This window comes from Geotrypetes seraphini, chromosome 5 (genome assembly GCF_902459505.1).
Source record: "Geotrypetes seraphini chromosome 5, aGeoSer1.1, whole genome shotgun sequence".
Taxonomy (NCBI): domain Eukaryota; kingdom Metazoa; phylum Chordata; class Amphibia; order Gymnophiona; family Dermophiidae; genus Geotrypetes; species Geotrypetes seraphini.
The window spans coordinates 91,322,534-91,339,809 of record NC_047088.1 but is presented as its reverse complement, the minus strand read 5'-3'; the positions used below and the strand labels follow the sequence as shown (position 1 = coordinate 91,339,809).

Below are 17,276 nucleotides of genomic sequence, written 5' to 3'. Positions count from 1 at the left end.
CCCCCTAGAGTCTGACTCCAAAAAATCCCAGGCCTTTCTGGAGGCCTTGGATTTTGAACAGCCTCCCAAGGAGTTTCTCAAGTTACCCGTCCATGACATACTGCGGGAAACTTTTTATATAAGAACTGGGAGAACCCACTCACCGTCCCCGGGGCCCCCCGTAAGCTGGATAGCCTTTACAGGGTCATCCCGATCCCGGGTTTTGACAAACCTCAGCTGCCCCATAAGTCTCTCCTGGTTGAGTCTACCTTGAAGAAAACTCAGGGCTCCAGTGTTTATGCCTCCACCCCTCCTGGCAGAGAAGGCAAGACGATGGACAAGTTTGGCAAGCGCCTTTATCAAAACTCAATGCTGGCCAACAGGGCGAACAATTACACATTTCATTTCTCATTTTACATGAAACATCTGGTACAACAACTGTCCGCCCTTCAAAAATATATTCCGGAACGCAAAGTTCCGCTCTTCCAGCAGCAAATTTCCAGCCTTCTTCAACTGCGGAAATTTATGGTGCGCTCTATTTATGATTCCTTTGAGCTCACCTCCCGTGCATCTGCCATGGCCGTTGCCATGCGCCGCCTGGCTTGGTTGAGGGTATCTGATTTGGACATCAACCACCAAGACCGCCTAGCCAACGCTCCCTGTCTTGGGGATGAACTTTTTGGGGAGTCCCTAGACTCAACCACCCAGAAGCTCTCGGCCCATGAGACCAGATGGGACACCCTTGTTAAACTTAAGAAAAAGGCCCCACCTACTCGCCCTTACAGACCACAGTCCTCGTATCAGCGCAGGTTCTCTGCCAGACCCCTCAATCCGCCTTCACAGCAACCTCGGCGGCCCCGTCAACAACATCAACACACTCAGGCTCGTTCTCAATCTAGTCAACCTGCCAAGCCTCTCCCTCCTTCGAAACCCTCTCAGCCCTTTTGACTCCTCTCTCCAGGGCATAGCCAGTCTTCCTCCCGCGTTGCCTCTTCCTCAACCTATCGGAGGACGTCTACAAATCTTCCTCAGCCGTTGGGAGGTCATCACATCAGACCAATGGGTCCTCAACATCATCCGCCACGGCTACTCTCTCAACTTCCAGACTCTTCCACCAAACAATCCTCCCGTAGAGTCTGCTTCTCACTCCCCCCAAACCCCCCTCCTCCTGAGGGAGGTCCAATCCCTCCTTCTTCTCAATGCCATCGAAGAGGTGCCTCCGGCCCAACAGGGTCAGGGATTCTACTCCCGCTACTTCCTGGTTCCCAAGAAGACAGGAGACCTTCGTCCCATCCTCGATCTCAGAGACCTCAACAAGTGTCTGGTCAAGGAGAAGTTCAGAATGCTCTCCCTTGCCATGCTGTACCCTCTTCTCTCTCAACACGACTGGCTATGTTCCCTGGACCTCAAAGAGGCCTACACTCACATCCCAATCAATCCGACTTCACGTCGCTACCTCCGGTTTCAGATACAGCACCGTCACTATCAGTACAAAGTGCTACCTTTTGGCCTCGCTTCATCGCCCAGGGTGTTCACCAAGTGCCTTATTGTGGTGGCGGCCTTCCTCAGGTCTCACAACCTCCAGGTGTTCCCCTACTTGGACGAATGGTTGGTGAAAGCTCCTACGTCGCCGCTTGTGCTACAAGCCACTCATCACACCATCTCGCTCCTCCATCTCCTGGGGTTCGAGATCAACTACCCCAAGTCGCATCTGCTTCCTACACAGCGACTTCAGTTCATTGGAGCAGTTCTCGACACCACACTAATGAGGGCGTTTCTCCCCTCCGATCGTCAACAGACCCTGCTCCACCTCTGTCGTCAGGTGCTCCTTCATCACTCCATTCCTGCCTGACAGATGATGGTCCTCCTGGGCCACATGGCCTCCACGGTCCATGTGCTTCCTCTGGCACGACTCCACCTCAGGACACCTCAATGGACTCTTGCCAACCAATGGTCGCAGACCACGGATCTTCTTTCTCATCCCATCTCTGTGACATCGTCTCTTCAGCAATCTCTTCAATGGTGGTTGAACTCCTCCAATCTTTCCAGGGGTCTACTCTTTCATCTACCCCCTCACTCCATGATCATAACCACGGATGCCTCCCCCTATGCGTGGGGAGCTCACCTAGGAGATCTACGCACCCAGGGACTCTGGACCCCTCAGGAGCGTCAACATCACATCAATTTCCTAGAACTCAGAGCCATGTTCTATGCTCTCAAAGCCTTCCAGCGCCTTCTCTACCCTCAGGTTCTTCTCCTGTGCACAGACAATCAAGTCGCCATGTACTACATAAACAAGCAAGGCGGCACCGGATCTCGCCTCCTTTGTCAGGAGGCTCTCCGCATCTGGACCTGGGCCATGGCCCGCAATCTCTTCCTCAAGGCTGTCTATATCCAGGGCGAACAGAACTCCCTGGCCGACAATCTCAGCCGCATCCTTCAACCTCACGAATGGACTCTGGACCCTTCAACACTCCACTCCATCTTTGCTCGCTGGGGCACTCCGCAGGTGGACCTCTTTGCAGCGCCTCACAACCATCAGCTGCCCCAGTTCTGTTCCAGACTCTTCTCTCCTCATCGTCTGACCCCAGATGCATTCCTGCTCGACTGGACGGATCGGTTCCTCTATGCCTTTCCTCCACTACCTCTGATGTTGCGGACGTTAGCCAAACTCCGCAGGGACAGGGCCACCATGATTCTCATCGCTCCTCGGTGGCCTCGCCAACACTGGTTCTCCCTCCTGCTCCAGCTCAGCTCCAGGGAGTCCATTCCTCTTCCTGTGTTTCCTACTCTACTTACGCAGCAACGTCAGTCTCTACTGCATCCCAATCTGTCTTCGCTCCACCTGACAGCTTGGTTTCTCTCGGGCTGACCTCTCCAGAGAATCTGTCTCAGCCTGTCCGTCGCATTTTGGATGCCTCCAGGAAACCGGCCACCCTCCAATGTTACCATCAGAAGTGGACCAGGTTCTCCTCTTGGTGTCTGCTGCATCATCACAATCTCACCTCATTAGCGGTGGAAACTATACTGGACTATTTGCTCTCTCTGTCCGACGCTGGCCTCAAGTCTACCTCAATCAGAGTCCACCTCAGTGCCATCACTGCGTTTCATGAGCCTATCCTCGGAAAACCTCTCACGGCTCATCCACTGGTTTCCCACTTCATGAGAGGCCTCTTCAATGTCAAACCATCTCTGAAGCCTCCTGCTGTCGTCTGGGACCTGAATGTGGTTTTATCAGCCCTCATGAAACCCCCTTTTGAGCCTCTTGCCACAACTTCGCTCAAACTTCTAACATGGAAGGTTCTTTTCCTCATTGCCATCACCTCTGCCAGGAGGGTTAGTGAGATGCATGCACTGGTCGCCGATCCACCGTTCACTGTTTTTCACCATGACAAGGTGGTTCTGCGTACCCATCCTAAATTCCTTCCCAAGGTGGTCTCGGCTTTTCACCTCAACCAGTCCATTGTGTTGCCGGTCTTTTTCCCTAAACCCCATTCTCATCCTGGGGAACAGGCATTGCACACGCTGGATTGTAAGCGTGCCCTGGCATACTACCTTGACCGTACCAGGGCTCACCGCTCGTCTCCTCAGCTCTTTCTGACCTTCGATCCTAACCGTCTAGGTCATCCTGTCTCTAAACGGACGCTTTCCAACTGGCTTGCTGCCTGTATTGCGTTCTGTTATGCTTGGGCCGGTCTCTCACTGGAAGGTGCTGTCACGGCCCACAGGGTCAGAGCTATGGCTGCTTCTGTGGCTTTCCTCCGTTCCACGCCCATCGAGGAAATCTGCAAGGCTGCCACTTGGTCCTCAGTTCACACGTTCACTACTCACTACTGTCTGGATGCCTTCTCCAGACGGGATGGACACTTCGGCCAATCTGTGTTACGAAATTTATTTTCCTAATGGCCAACCATCCCTCCTCCCCCTCTGTTAGCTTGGAGGTCACCCATGCGTAAAGAATATGCTGCCTGCTTGTCCTGGGATAAAGCACAGTTACTTATCGTAACAGGTGTTATCCAGGGACAGCAGGCAGATATTCTTACGTCCCACCCGCCTTCCCGGGTTGGCTTCTTAGCTGGCTTATCTTAACTGGGGACCACGCACTCCTCCGTCGGGCGGGAAGGCACTCGCGCATGCGCGGTGCGGCCAACTAGAACTTTCTAGTTAAAAAGGTCCGTACCGGGGCTCCGTCGGTGACGTCACCCATGCGTAAAGAATATCTGCCTGCTGTCCCTGGATAACACCTGTTACGGTAAGTAACTGTGCTTTATGACTCCCAGAACTTTACTAGAATATTCAAGATGCAGAGTGGGGCCAGAGGACAGTGGGATGGAGGTGGGCAGTTGGTCCAATTTTGGGCCAAGCCAGAGAAGTTTTGTTTTAGATTCGTTCAGTTTCATCTGCACAGTGTGGGCCCAGGATTGAAGGTTCGATATACATGAGGATATGTTCGCCGAGAGGTTGGTGAGGTTCCGGTCGGTCTCGAGGAGGACAAAGATGTCAAAAAAGGGGGTTACATGTGACCTGTGATAGCTCATGGAATGGTTGGCTTGACAAGACTAGTTCTAAAGTCAAACAACTGTGAGCACTTGAGGTCTCTGTTCCCCAGCAACAAAAGTAAAAAAAATAAAAAAAACAAAAAAGAATTACTTCCCATTAATATCACAAAGGAAGGGTGCTGTGTCCTACGTAGAATGACATTTGTGCTAGTCTTCTGGTGCAGTCATTATGAAACCCTTCTTGCAAATAATGTCTTGAGTTAATTTTAGCTATTGATGATTATTATTATTATTTTTTTTTCATAGAATCTATCTTTTTTCTTACATTAACAGATGGAAAATTCGCTAGAATACATTTTGGAGACTGTGGATTCTCTGCAAATGAGATCTTGGCTGGCAGATATACAGGACTGTATGAATCCAGTGTAAGTATCAAATGTCCCTGCTGCTGATAGGGTGAGTTTGGGAGAGGGACTATTGTGTGTGTGTGTGTGTGTGTGTATGTGTTTATGTATGTAAATAAGTGCCCAGGATATGCATCTGTTTTGAAAATTCTCAACCTTTTTCATTAATTTTGTTTCTACAGAGAAACCACAGATAGCTTGGATTTACCTTGTATGAACCATTCAGAGAGTATGCCCAGTCGTGACCTACCCATGATTCCCACTGAGAGCAGTGAGCATCTTTCTCAGGGTGAGTGGGAGACAGGGATGGAGGCAAGAGATGCAACTTCAGTTCTTAACTAGATTAGAGGGGGTAACATTTTTTTTGTTTGATTTTTATAATTTTTGTTGCTGGAGAGAATATTGTAGAAGAAAGGGTCTTTTGATCTATCTTGTCTGTCCTTCCTGCAGGAAGTTCAAAACTTCCATGGGAGTGCAGAAACTTGCCTTGAGTGGGTTTTTTCTTCACTATTTGCCTATACCTTTTGTAGGTGCCTATGGTGGCCTTTCTGACAGACCATCAGCTTCTGTATCGCCCAGTTCAGTCTCAATCACTGCCTCCAATTTTGACTCTCTGGAGATGTTACCACCAGAGCTGCCTCCACGAATTCCTATTGATGAAAATTCTGACAGGTTGCAAGGTTCTTATCCTACAAATCCACAGCACACTCCCTTCTCAGATACAATTGATGCATCAGGTATGACTTGGAGACTATATCAAGGATAAGTTTTAAGTTAAGGTTAAGTTAAGGTTAAGTTTTATTAGGATTTTATATACCGCCTATCAAGGTTTTCTAAGCGGTTTTACAATCAGATACTCAAGCATTTCCCCTGTCTGTCCCGGTGGGCTCACAATCTATCTAACGTACCTGGGGCTGTGGAGGATTAAGTGACTTGCCCAGGGTCACAAGGAGCAGCGCGGGGTTTGAACCCACAACCCCAGGGTGCTGAGGCTGTAGCTTCAACCACCGCGCCACACACAATGCTTGTGTTGGTGCAGGGGTTTCTAAGAACAGGGGTGGATTATAGTTATGATTTCATTTTGATATATGTACAGTTAATTACTGCACAGTATATGAGGACAACACTGATACTCTTAGCAAAGCTGCTGTGCTTCTCAGGTGGAATACCTGTCCACATTTTTTTTTTGTTTCTGTATTCTCTGTGGCCTAGGATCATTCATTTTTCATGGAGAGCAAGATCTTGGGGATGGTGAGCACCCTCTATCAGAGTACCATTGGTTTCATGGCACACTCTCCCGGCTGAAGGCAGCACAGTTAGTACTGGCAGGAGGAGCAGGGAGTCATGGTGTTTTTCTAGTGCGTCAGAGTGAGACACGACGTGGGGAATACGTTCTTACCTTCAACTTCCAGGGAAAAGCAAAGGTAGGTGAGTGTGTGTGTATATTGTGGGGGGGCAGGGGTGTAGAGAGCCTCTTTTAGAATGCTCACTGTGTGTCCAGGGTAGTCTGACTGAGTGGATGGGCTTGCTGGATATCACCAGGTATTCCACAACTAGGTGAGCAGGATGATGACTTTAATTTTCTGAATGATCAGGTGGAATATCGCAGTGAATCCATTAATGATCTGCATCAGAGCTTAGGGATTAGTGTGATTGTCAGAGGAAAGGATTTGACCAGTATGGGGTTTGATTAGTATTGCATAGAGTTGATGCTGAGAGTACCACCTTGTCTCTCTGTTTTGTTATACTTTCTGGCAACCATGATTTATGTGAACTACTGCTCATAAACTGTAATTAATACTAGTAGCTTCAAAATGGAAATGGAATTGTAGCACTTCCTCATCCTGCTGCTTGTCTTCTGCAGGTATTAGCTTATTAAATACTGTAGCAACCCCTGTGAATGTTGCATCTGAAGTCCTGAAATGAGAAGTGCTGTCACATCAGCCTTGCAAACCTAATGTCTTGTACTTTTTGTTAGATGTGTTTTAGAAAAAGGGTCATCACGTATGATCTTTCCATAGCTACCATTTTTGTAGGTAGATCACACAGTTGGGCTCCATGGACATTATTTTAAGCCTGGTTTTGCAAATTAAAATATCAGAGTCTCTAAAGGGCTAAACATAATGTTTCATATTTATTATTTTCAAATGCAGTAGGAATGGTATGCTGAACCATAGGGTTGCCTATGCCTGCCCACAACTTTTCAGCTGCTCCTCCTTCTCCCCAGTCTCTGCTGCCCTCTTCAGTTCTTCCTTCAACAGGTGAGCATGAAGGTGTTGTTCTGAACTGCTCCCTTTATTTCTTTATTTTTGTGATATTTTTGGGTTGTTCATGGATTTTACGCAGCTCCAGGACTGGCTGTGCCAGCTTGGAGAGGAGCAGAGTTTGCAGCTGGCAGGTGCATCTTTTGGGGACCTGCTGAATATTTGTGGAGCTCAGGATTCCAGGCCCTCAGCATTTGCTCGCTTCCTTGACTTGGTCAGGAGCTTGAGCGTAGGCTGTTAGACCTCAATAGCATCCTTCAGGGCGCTCACAGTGCAAGCTGTGGTTTCGCTGCCCCCCCTTTTTCTTTTTGGTGTCGCTGTGACCTTGGGGGGGTGGAGGTTCAGTCCGACTGAAGTCCAACTGGCATCCTGAAGAACTCGGCATGACAGCTAACCAGAGACTTGGAGACAGAAAATCCCTCCAGATCCATCTACTCTCTCTTAAGGAAATGAGGCAGGCTGCAGCTTATTTTTTTTTGTACATGGTCTTTGAGTACAGTCTGTGACAGCCTGTGGGGGAAAGGTCTGAAAAACTGTGTTTTTGGCTGTTTCTATAGATAGAGCCTTGTTCCACCCCTCCTCTAAAATCAAAATTTATTAAAAATAGGATCAACCCTGAAGCGTTTTAAAACTTTTTTTTGTGCCAAAACGTTGCCACAGCAGCCATATTTTATTTCCCTGTTTATTAATTTTTTTTTTCTTCTAAGTTCTCAAACTTTCTTAAAACACCTCATTTTGCCTCAAAATTGATGGAGTCCTCAGACCATAATATCATGCCTTATTTGTGCTGGATGGGCAGCAGAAGAGCATCCATGTGTCCCAAGCCATGCAGCATAGGAAGGAGTGGCAAGAGCTTCGGGCTTAGCCCCTGTGCAGGCCTCTAGGATTGGCGAAAGGCATATGGGCCCATAAGGGGCCCATATGCCTTTTTGGTCCATCCAGTCCGGTGACCCGCACACGCGGAGGCCAAGCCAGGTGTTCCCCGATGAAAACCTGTTTACCCGTATCCATCGATGTGATTTGCAAGAAGGTGTGCATCCAACTTGCCCTTGAAACCCAGAATGGTGGTTTCCGTCACAACCTCCTCCTGGAGAGCATTCCAAGCGTTCACCACTCACTGTGTGAAACAGAACTTCCTGGTATTTGTCCTGAGCCTGTCGCCTCTCAACTTCAGTCCATGACCTCTTGTCTGATTCACATTTGACAACGTGAATAACGATGCTTCTCGCTCTATTTTGTCGAATCCTTTTATTATTTTATAAATCTCTAACATATCCCCTCGCAGTCTTCTCTTCTCAAGGGTAAATAAGCCCAGTTTCCTGAGGCATTCTTTGTAGCTCAAATTTTCCATACCTACTACTAGCTTCGTAGCTCGTCTCTGCACCCTCTCCAGCAGGGTCACATCCTTCTTTAGGTAGGGAGACCAGTGCTGGACACAGTACTCCAGGTGTGGTCTGACCATTGCTCTGTAAAGCGGCATTATGATGTCCGCCGATCTACTTGTGATTCCCTTCTTTATCATGCCCAACATCCTGTTTGCCGCCTTCGCCGCCGATGCGCACTGCGCCGACGGCTTCAGGGTCCTGTCAATCAGTATCCCCAGATCCCTTTCTTGTTAGCTCTTGCCCAATGTCACACCTAACATTTTATATTCATGTTCCTTGTTTTTCCTTCCCAGGTGCATCACTTTGCATTTCTCTATATTAAACTTCATCTGCCACTTTTCCGCCCATTTCCCTAGCTGGTTCAAATCTCTTTGGAGTTCTTCAATGTCCATTAGTGACCCTACTGTCCGGCATAGTTTCGTGTCATCTGAGAACTTGATTATATTACTCGTTTTCTCTTCCAGGTCATTCTGGGGTACTGGGACAGCACTTCTGCACACCATAAGGGTGTAGAAGCTTTGCAGCCCAAGAAAAGGCATCTGCGCCAACCTAAGGGATGAAGAGACTTGCCCTCTCAAGCCTTTATCCCAGAATTTATTAATTTCCTCTGACAGGCTTATGCACAAGGCAGAAATCTGACGATTTAGTCTGCAGAGCAGACTAATACGCAGACCTCGCTGGAGTCTCTGAGCGCTTCCTTCCTAAAAGCAGAGCCTATTCTGGACTATGATAGTCCTTCAGACATGGATTTGGAAAACAAGGGGTTGGATCTAATCCCTTTACCGTCCCAAAGTTAGGCTTCCCTGATGGGTGACGCAGATTTCCATTCAGAGGACTAAGAGTTATTGGCTATAGATCAGAGAGAAGATCCCTTCATCCGCTGACTTCTTAGGTTCTCAGCCCTAATGGAGATCATTACCAAGAACTGAAAATAGACCCGCTGCAAACCCTGTCTTCACAGTGTTCTCTTCTGAGCAGGGTCCAAGCTCAGCCCAAGTCATTCCTGTGGCACCTGATCATGAGGATCTTAATCATGGAGCCTTGGGAGACCCCTGAAGGCTCCCTGACAGTGGCTAAAACCATGGCTAAACTGCATCCTGTGGAGCAGGAATTCCAGCAAATTATTGCTATGCCAAAAGTGAACTCCCTGATAGCCCAGCTGACCAAATGCACTTCCTTATCCAGTGAAGTAAGGGTGGTTTTTAAAAGATCCGCAGTACTGCAGAGGAGGATATGGTCCTCAAGAGGCATGTTGAGTCTTTGACCTTAGGGGTCAAGAATGGCAGCCGCGGCCTCATTTGTGGCACGCGCCTCACAAAGACTAAGAAACCAGAGCCTGACAGACTCTGAACTAGAGGTATGCACGGGAACGGGGATTGCGGGAATCCCCCGGGTCCCGCGGGAATCCCCCCTAACCCACGGGACTCCCAAGGGGACCCCCCTCTGGCCCACGGGACTCCCACGGGGATGGAAGGCTTAGGAAGCAGGGTTCATATAATATAATGGACACGTCAGCCTTAGTAAAAGAGGGTGTTTAAGTTAATTACCTGAACAGAAAACAAAAAAAGGGTTCCACCAAAGAGGTTCCACAAGGAAAACAGCAGCGCAAACACAAAAGAAACTGGAATTGATGATCCTGTCAGAAGTAATTGCTGCTTTTTATGGGGACGGGCGAGGATGGAGATAATTCCTTGCGGGGATGGGTGGGGACGGAGAGGATCCTGACGGGGATGGGTGGGGACGGAGAGGATCCTGACGGGGACGGGTGGGGACGGAGAGGATCCTGGCGGGGACTGGCGAGATTTCTGTCCCCGTGCATCTCTCTACTCTGAACCCCTGCTTCTGCTTGTGCTGGTAGGAATAGACTACATTGTGGATGCCCTCTATGATATTATCAGAGTCATGAGGAAAGTCTCAGCCTTTGGATCAGAGATTGGGCGGGTGATTTGATCTCTAAAGCGATGCTGACAAGGCCCCCTTTTAGAGGATAGATGCTATTTGGCAATGATCTCATGGCCAGGTACAAGATCTTTACCAGATAGCAGTCCCCAAGCATAAGAACATAAGAAGTTGCCTCCGCTGGGTCAGACCCGAGGTCCATCGTGCCCAGCAGTCCGCACCCGCGGCGGCCCATCAGGCCCATGACCTGTAATGTGATCCTTCTCTAATCCCTTTTTATCCTTCTATCCATACTCTGTCTAAAACCTATCTCTACCTCTATCTGTATCCTTCAATCCCCCTATCGTTCAGGAATTTATCCAATCCTTCCTTGAACCCCCTTAGTGTACTTTGTCCTATCACAACCTCCAGAAGCACATTCCAGGTGTCCACCACCCTCTGCGTAAAAAAGAACTTCCTAGCATTGGTTCTAAAATTGTCCCCTTTCAGCTTCTCTGAGTGCCCCCTGCTTCTCTGAGTGCCCCCTCTAGAGGCAGAGCCTTTTGCAGCTCACTCTTGTCAAAATTCCATGGAAGTCTCCACTCAGCCTTTCAAGGTTCCAGACAGAGATTTTCCAGGTTCAGGGGGAACCAGGGTTCAAGTTCTCGCTCTGCAGTGCTAGCCAAAAAACCAAAATGACACCAACTCTCAGGACACTCCTCTTAAGATTGGAGGTTTGCTCTCGGATTTTCTGGAGGATTGTGAACTTAAATCGTGTGACCACTGGGTCCTGGACATATCAAAGATGATTACAAGATAATGTTAACACATCCTCTCTCCGACTGGTTCGTAGATTCGTCAGTAGACTAGCCAGAGAAAGTGAACGGGATCAGACCGATGCTACATAGATTCCTAGCTATCCAAGCCATATAATCGGTTTCTCCAGACAACTCGGGCCCTGGCAGATACTCCATATACTTTGTTGTGGGAAAGTCTCAGAGGAGTGGAAGCCCATTCTTGTTCTCAAGCACCTCAACGTGGCCCTGAGAATTTGTTGGTTTCACTTGGAAAGCGTTCACTCAGTCATTGTAGCTAGGAAAATTTCTGGCTGCCTTAGATTTGATGGAAGCTTACCTTCCCATTGCCATCTTCCTCAGATTCCATGTGCTGGAAAATCACTATCAATTCTCAGCATTTCCCTTCGGGCTAGCAGCAGTGCCCCGAACGTTCACCAAGGTTGTGGTGGTAGAAGCCGCTCATCTCCACAGAGCAGGTTGGCAGGTGCACCTGTACTTGGATGACTGACTCATCAGAGCACTGTCCCTCCTGGAGGGAGAAAAAACAGTTGCAGCAGTTGTCGAGATGCTGCACAGTCTGGGATGGATTGTGAACTTCGGGAAGAGCCACCTGGTGCTGACACAGTCCCTGGAATATCTGGGAGTCTTATTCAACACGGTGGAAGGCAAAATCTTTCTTCCAGAATCACGCAAACAAAAAGCTTTGTGCTCAGATTACAGCCATGTTGATCAAGCCAGAGCCTACTGCATGGCATTACCTGCTAAAGTTAAAAGGGAATAGATTCCATACAAACATAAGAAAGTTCTTCTTTACCCAGAGAGAAATCTGGAACACTCTTCCAAAGGCTGTTATAGGGGAAAGCAAGAAAAGGTTGGATAAGTTCCTGCTAGAACAGAACATACGCAGGTAATGCTAGTCTCAAACAGGGCGCTGGTCTTTGACCTAAGGGCCGCTGCGTGAGCGGACTACTGGGCACGATGGAGCACTGGTCTGACCCAGCAGCAGCAAATCTTATGTTATGTCTTGGAGTACATGGCAGTCACAGTAGAGGTAGTGCCCTGGGCAAGGGCACACAAGTGATGACAATAATAATCAGTTTATATACTGCAAGGCCATAAAGTTCTATGCGATTTACAATAGTTTAAAAAAAACCCCAAAACAGTAAAAGAAGTTGAATAGAACTAAAAAAGTTAAAAGCCAATAATTAGAGACACTAAAATGATCAAAATAGTGCATAAAATTTTTACAAATTAGCTGTCAAAATACTTCGAAAACAGATATGTTTTTAGATTTCTCCTAAATTCCCCATAAGTGTCAGTAAGCAAAGGCAATTGTTCTAAATCCTTACCCCAGAATGTTGCTTGATATGAAAAAAGATTTTGATGGTGTGTTTTAAGTTTACATCCTCTAACAGGCGGAAAAACAAAATTCAGATGTGAGTTTCTCTTATGTCTGTTGGTTGCAAAAGAGAAAATCTCAGTTATATATTTGGGAGCTAAACCAAACAAAGCCTTAAAACAGAAACAACCAAACTTAAACTTCACCCGTGCGTCCATTGGTAGCCAATGCAGTACTCGATAGGAGGGTGTTACGAGATCATATTTCTTCAACCTAAAAATCAGCCTGACTGCTACATTTTGTACTATTCGCAGGCGTTACATATTCTTCTGGGAAATTGCCATAAAGGCAATATTGCAGTAATCAAGCTGGCTTAGTATAAGAGACTGTACCAAAACTCTAAATGATGAAACATCAAAAATACACCCTAATGGACCGAAGCTTCCAAAGAGTAAAGAAACCCTTTCTGACCAAAGAGTCCACCTAGTTCTTTATAGTCAAGCCCTGGTCCAGTTTTATTCCCAAAACCTTAATTGTAGATTGAATAGGATAGCTGAATTTATTTATACGCAGTGATGTTTTAGTATCAAATGGGCGTGGTGAAGCTACAAAAAACTTCATTTTTTTCTGAGTTAAGCTTCAGTCTAAATTCAGTCATCCATTACTCCATTAGACCTAATACTTCTGTTGCTTTAGGAATAACTTCAGAAAGAGAAATAGCAAATGGAATAATGATCGTAAAATCATCTGCATAACTCAACAGCTTAATCCCCAGCTGGGACAATTGTGCACCTAATGATGACATATAAACGTTAAAGAGCAATGGGGACAATGGTGAACCTTGCAGAACGCCAGATAAATTATTCCAAATACCTGAAAGATCATTATTGAAACGAACTTGATAGGTGTGAGACATGAGAAAGCCCCAAAACCATTCTAACATTTCTCCTCTAATACCAATAGCATCCAAACATTGCAGCAATTTCCCATGGTCCACTAAATCAAATGCAAGATACATTGCTGTCTCACCTGAAAGAGACTCCCTGCAAGTTCCGCTCCCCTGGACTGTGGCAGCCAAGCACAGCTTTGAATCAGTTCATGGGTCCACCCTAACAATATATGCCAATTTGTTTGCAGCAGTCACCCAGTGCAAGGCCAATGGACCCCGTCTCTACAGAAGTGGCACCACATATAGTGTGTATATGCCTTCCAAGAACCACCCCTGTAGGCCCATATGCTGTAATGTGTGGAAGAGAATGGAATATGCTATAAATGTCACATATGCTGTAATGTCTGAAAGAGCTAAGTTGGAAAATAAAAGACCATTCCACCTTATTGGAACGCCTTCTCTGCATCCAGAGTAACCAACGTGCCCTGTATGTTCTGACTCTGACAATGAGCCATAGCCGGAAGAACTTTGCGGACATTCACTGCCGAGTGGTGACGCCGAACAAAACTTACTTGCCCATCATTAATTAGCTGAGGGAGGAAAACGGCTAAATGATCTGCAAGAACCCAAGACAATATCCACGATGAGTAGAGAAATAGGATGGTAAGAATCAACTCGCCCCAAATCTTTGTCTGGTTTCGGAATGAGTGTTATAAACGCTTCATTGGCTCGTGGGGCAAAATATTTTTAAATGATGAATTGAGAATAATAGTTCACAAAGGGAGCCAACAAGTGAGCAGAGAGCATTTTATAATATTTGATGGAAAATCCATCTGGACATGCAAGAATCACGGGGGCATCTTGTCAGCATTCCTGGCAGAATGGGAGACTGTCATATCCGACTGCTGAGTCTTGGAGGTACTCCATGATGAGCTCAAATGGGAGTTTCTCTGTCCTCTCTCTGGGTACTTTCTAGATTCCCCTGCGGGCTGCCTCAAGAAGACGCTTTGTGTGCAGGCCACAGTCCGCAGACTGTTGGATCTTGCGGAAATCGAGCCCAAGCCAGAGGGCAACTTGGGCTCTGGGAAGTTCCTGGGGGGTCCGCTTTCTCACAGGGCAGAACGAAGTGTTCCTTCCCATATCCCTTCAAGAGAAGATTCAGAAAGTCATCAGAGACTTTCTGGTCACTTGGACCCTGATGGCTTGGAGGTATCCCCAGGTTCTGGGGCTCATGGTGGCGATTATCAATATAGTTCTGTGGGCCAGAGCCAGAATGTGTTCCTTGCAGGAGGCTCTGTTGCCCCAATGGAATTCGCAGAAGGACCCATTGCTTGCCCTCCTGCCTTGGATGGCGGTGGTGCAATAGCATGGCGTGGGGGTTGCATTCCCTGTCACTGACCAGGAGCCTTCTCAAGATTTCAGATTCAGTGACTGTCAATGGACGTGAGCCTCTCTGGCATGAGGGGGGGGGGCAATCTGCATGTCAGTTCTGGTGCAGGGCCGCTTGCCACCCTTGGAGTGCCAGTGGTCGATCAATCGCCTGGAACTGAGGGCAGTTCATCTGACCCCCTTGCATTTCTCGGGTTGTCTCTGTCATCGAGATGTCTGAGTGTTCTTGGACAATGCCACGATGGTAGCTTACATCAGCTGGTAGAGGGCACAAGAAGTCCCTTCCTGAGCGTGGAGGCTTGGTTGATCTTTTGCTGGACGGCTCACGTGGCAGGCCTAGACAGCGTTCAGACAGACTTTCTCAGTCACCAGACACTGGACCCCAGAGAGTGGTCTCTCTCCCAGGGAGCGTTTGAGTGCTTAGTGCACCAATGGGGGGTGCGGCAAGCAGGAAGGCCGATTGGCTCTCCGTTCGTCATTGAGAGGCCGGCAGCCTGGCCATTCTGGTGCAGTCCTGGCCACAGGTGGGTCTTCTTTATGCCTTCCCTCTATGGTGGCACATAGCAAAGCATGGGGGGGGGGGGGCGATGATCTTGGTGGCTCCCAATTGACAGAGGCAGCTGTGCTATATCAACCTGGTGTAGCTCTGGGGGGACTGGGTGGCTGAGGTTGCCCTGCTACTCGTCTCCTCTCAGAGGGGCCGATCACTCTGCAGGACCTGGACCACTTTGGTCTTATGGCATGACTTTTGAGTGCACAGCCTTGACAGCTCGGGACTATTCTACAGTGATAGCTACATTGCTTCTCGGCAAACGGCTGGCTACCTATGTGGAAGCTTGGTGGTACTACCAGGTTTGGTGCACCAGCCATCAGGAGGATCCTTCTCCCTCAGTTCTTCGGGTGCTACAGTTTCTGCAGGATGGTCTGAAAAAGTGGCTTGCAGTGGCTTCCCTATGGGTTCAGATGGCAGGCCTGTCCTGCCTAAGCCCTCATGCCTTGAGGGGATCTTTGGTGGTTCATCCAAACGTAGTCTGTTTTCTATGGGGCGTGGTTCATCTGAAGCCTCCTTTGCGCCTCCTTTGTCTTGATGTGGAATCTGAATCTGGTTCTCTGTTCCCTGACTCGTCTGCCTTAGGAGCCTATGGAGTAGGAGTCCTTGATGGATCTCACTATTAAGACGGTTTTCTTTGTGGCTATCACATCGTCTCGGAGAGTTTGGAGCTCCAAGCTCTTTCATATTGGGATCCTTTCTTGTATATTATGGATACCGCGGTGCTCTTGCGTATGGTTCCTTACGAAAGTGGTTTCTGTCTTCCATGTGAATTAGGAAATTTGACTTCCGGCATTTGTGCCTTCCAGTTCCAAGGCCCAGGACTGGGTGCTGCGATCCCTGGATGGGTGCAAGCTTATGCTGCGGTTTTTGGAGGTTACCAACAAGTTTCATGTCTTGGACCACCTGTTTGTCCTTGTGGGTCCTGCCTGTAAGGGCAAGCCTGCCTCTAAGGCAGTGTATCTCAAACTGTGTGCCTCCTAAGATTTCAGGTGTGCCGCAGTACACTAGGAAAGAGGAGAGGTGCCAGCGCCAGCTGACTGCCTATAGTACGTGGCGAGAGGCACGTCCTGTAGGCAATCAGTGGGCACCAGCACCTATCCTCTCTGGCCCTCTTCCCTTCTGGTACCCCCTACTGCCATCCCAGGTCCCGCATGGAGGGCCTTCACATACAAGCGGACATCGACATGATGATGTCACACATGCATGTGATGTCATCACAGTGATATCCACGCACTTCCAGGTGCCTCGAGCCACAACCACTACTTTTAGTGTGCTGCAGCATGAGAAAGTTTGCAGGACACTGCTCTAAGGCTACCATTTCGAGATGGATTCGAGCAGCCATTTCTGCAGCATATGTAGCGGCAGGAAAGAAGCTTCCCCTCAGGGCAGGCTCATTCTACTAGAGAGGTTTCCTCCTCATGGGCCGAGTCTTCAGTGGTGTCTCTGGATGAGATTTGCAGAACTGCTACATGGTCGTCTTTGCACACCTTTACCAAGTTTTGCAAAATTAATGTGGCGGTCAACCAGGACTTCACTTTTCTTTTGATGCCTCTGTGTTAGCAGCGAGCTCATCAGTCTCACCCTGATGTTTTCAGGACTGTTCTGTTACATCCCATTGATCCTAGAATAAAGGGGGATTGTACAAGAATGAAAAAATATGTTCTTACCTTTGCTAATAATCTTCTTTCTTGTAAATCCTCCCTTTATTCCAGGAACCTGCCCTATGTATGTCTGATTTGCTGATCGCCTGCCTTGAAGTACTGGTAAGCTGGATTTAAGTTTCAGACCAGCCTTTATAAGAGTGCCATTGACTGGTTGTAGCACTAAATTTGGGAGGGCGCCCTGGTTTAGCACCCCCTTCTTATGGTGCAGGCTGTGTCTCCCTATAGCACTGGTTTTG

The 17,276-nt window shown here is 48.1% G+C and overlaps 1 protein-coding gene across 3 annotated transcripts in view; it reads left to right on the top strand.

Annotated features, from left to right (window-relative positions):
- Positions 1-17,276, top strand: part of SH2B1 (SH2B adaptor protein 1) — a 91,155-nt gene that overhangs the window by 21,853 nt on the left and 52,026 nt on the right. For all 3 annotated transcript variants that reach the window (XR_004539463.1, XM_033944652.1, XM_033944653.1), the window contains exons 4-7: positions 4,812-4,903; positions 5,065-5,171; positions 5,413-5,619; positions 6,095-6,306. Coding sequence is in view for 2 of the 3 variants with exons in the window: in XM_033944652.1 (XP_033800543.1) it covers positions 4,812-4,903; positions 5,065-5,171; positions 5,413-5,619; positions 6,095-6,306 (618 nt within the window). In the remaining variant the exon portion in view is untranslated. The remainder of the gene's footprint in view (positions 1-4,811; positions 4,904-5,064; positions 5,172-5,412; positions 5,620-6,094; positions 6,307-17,276) is intronic.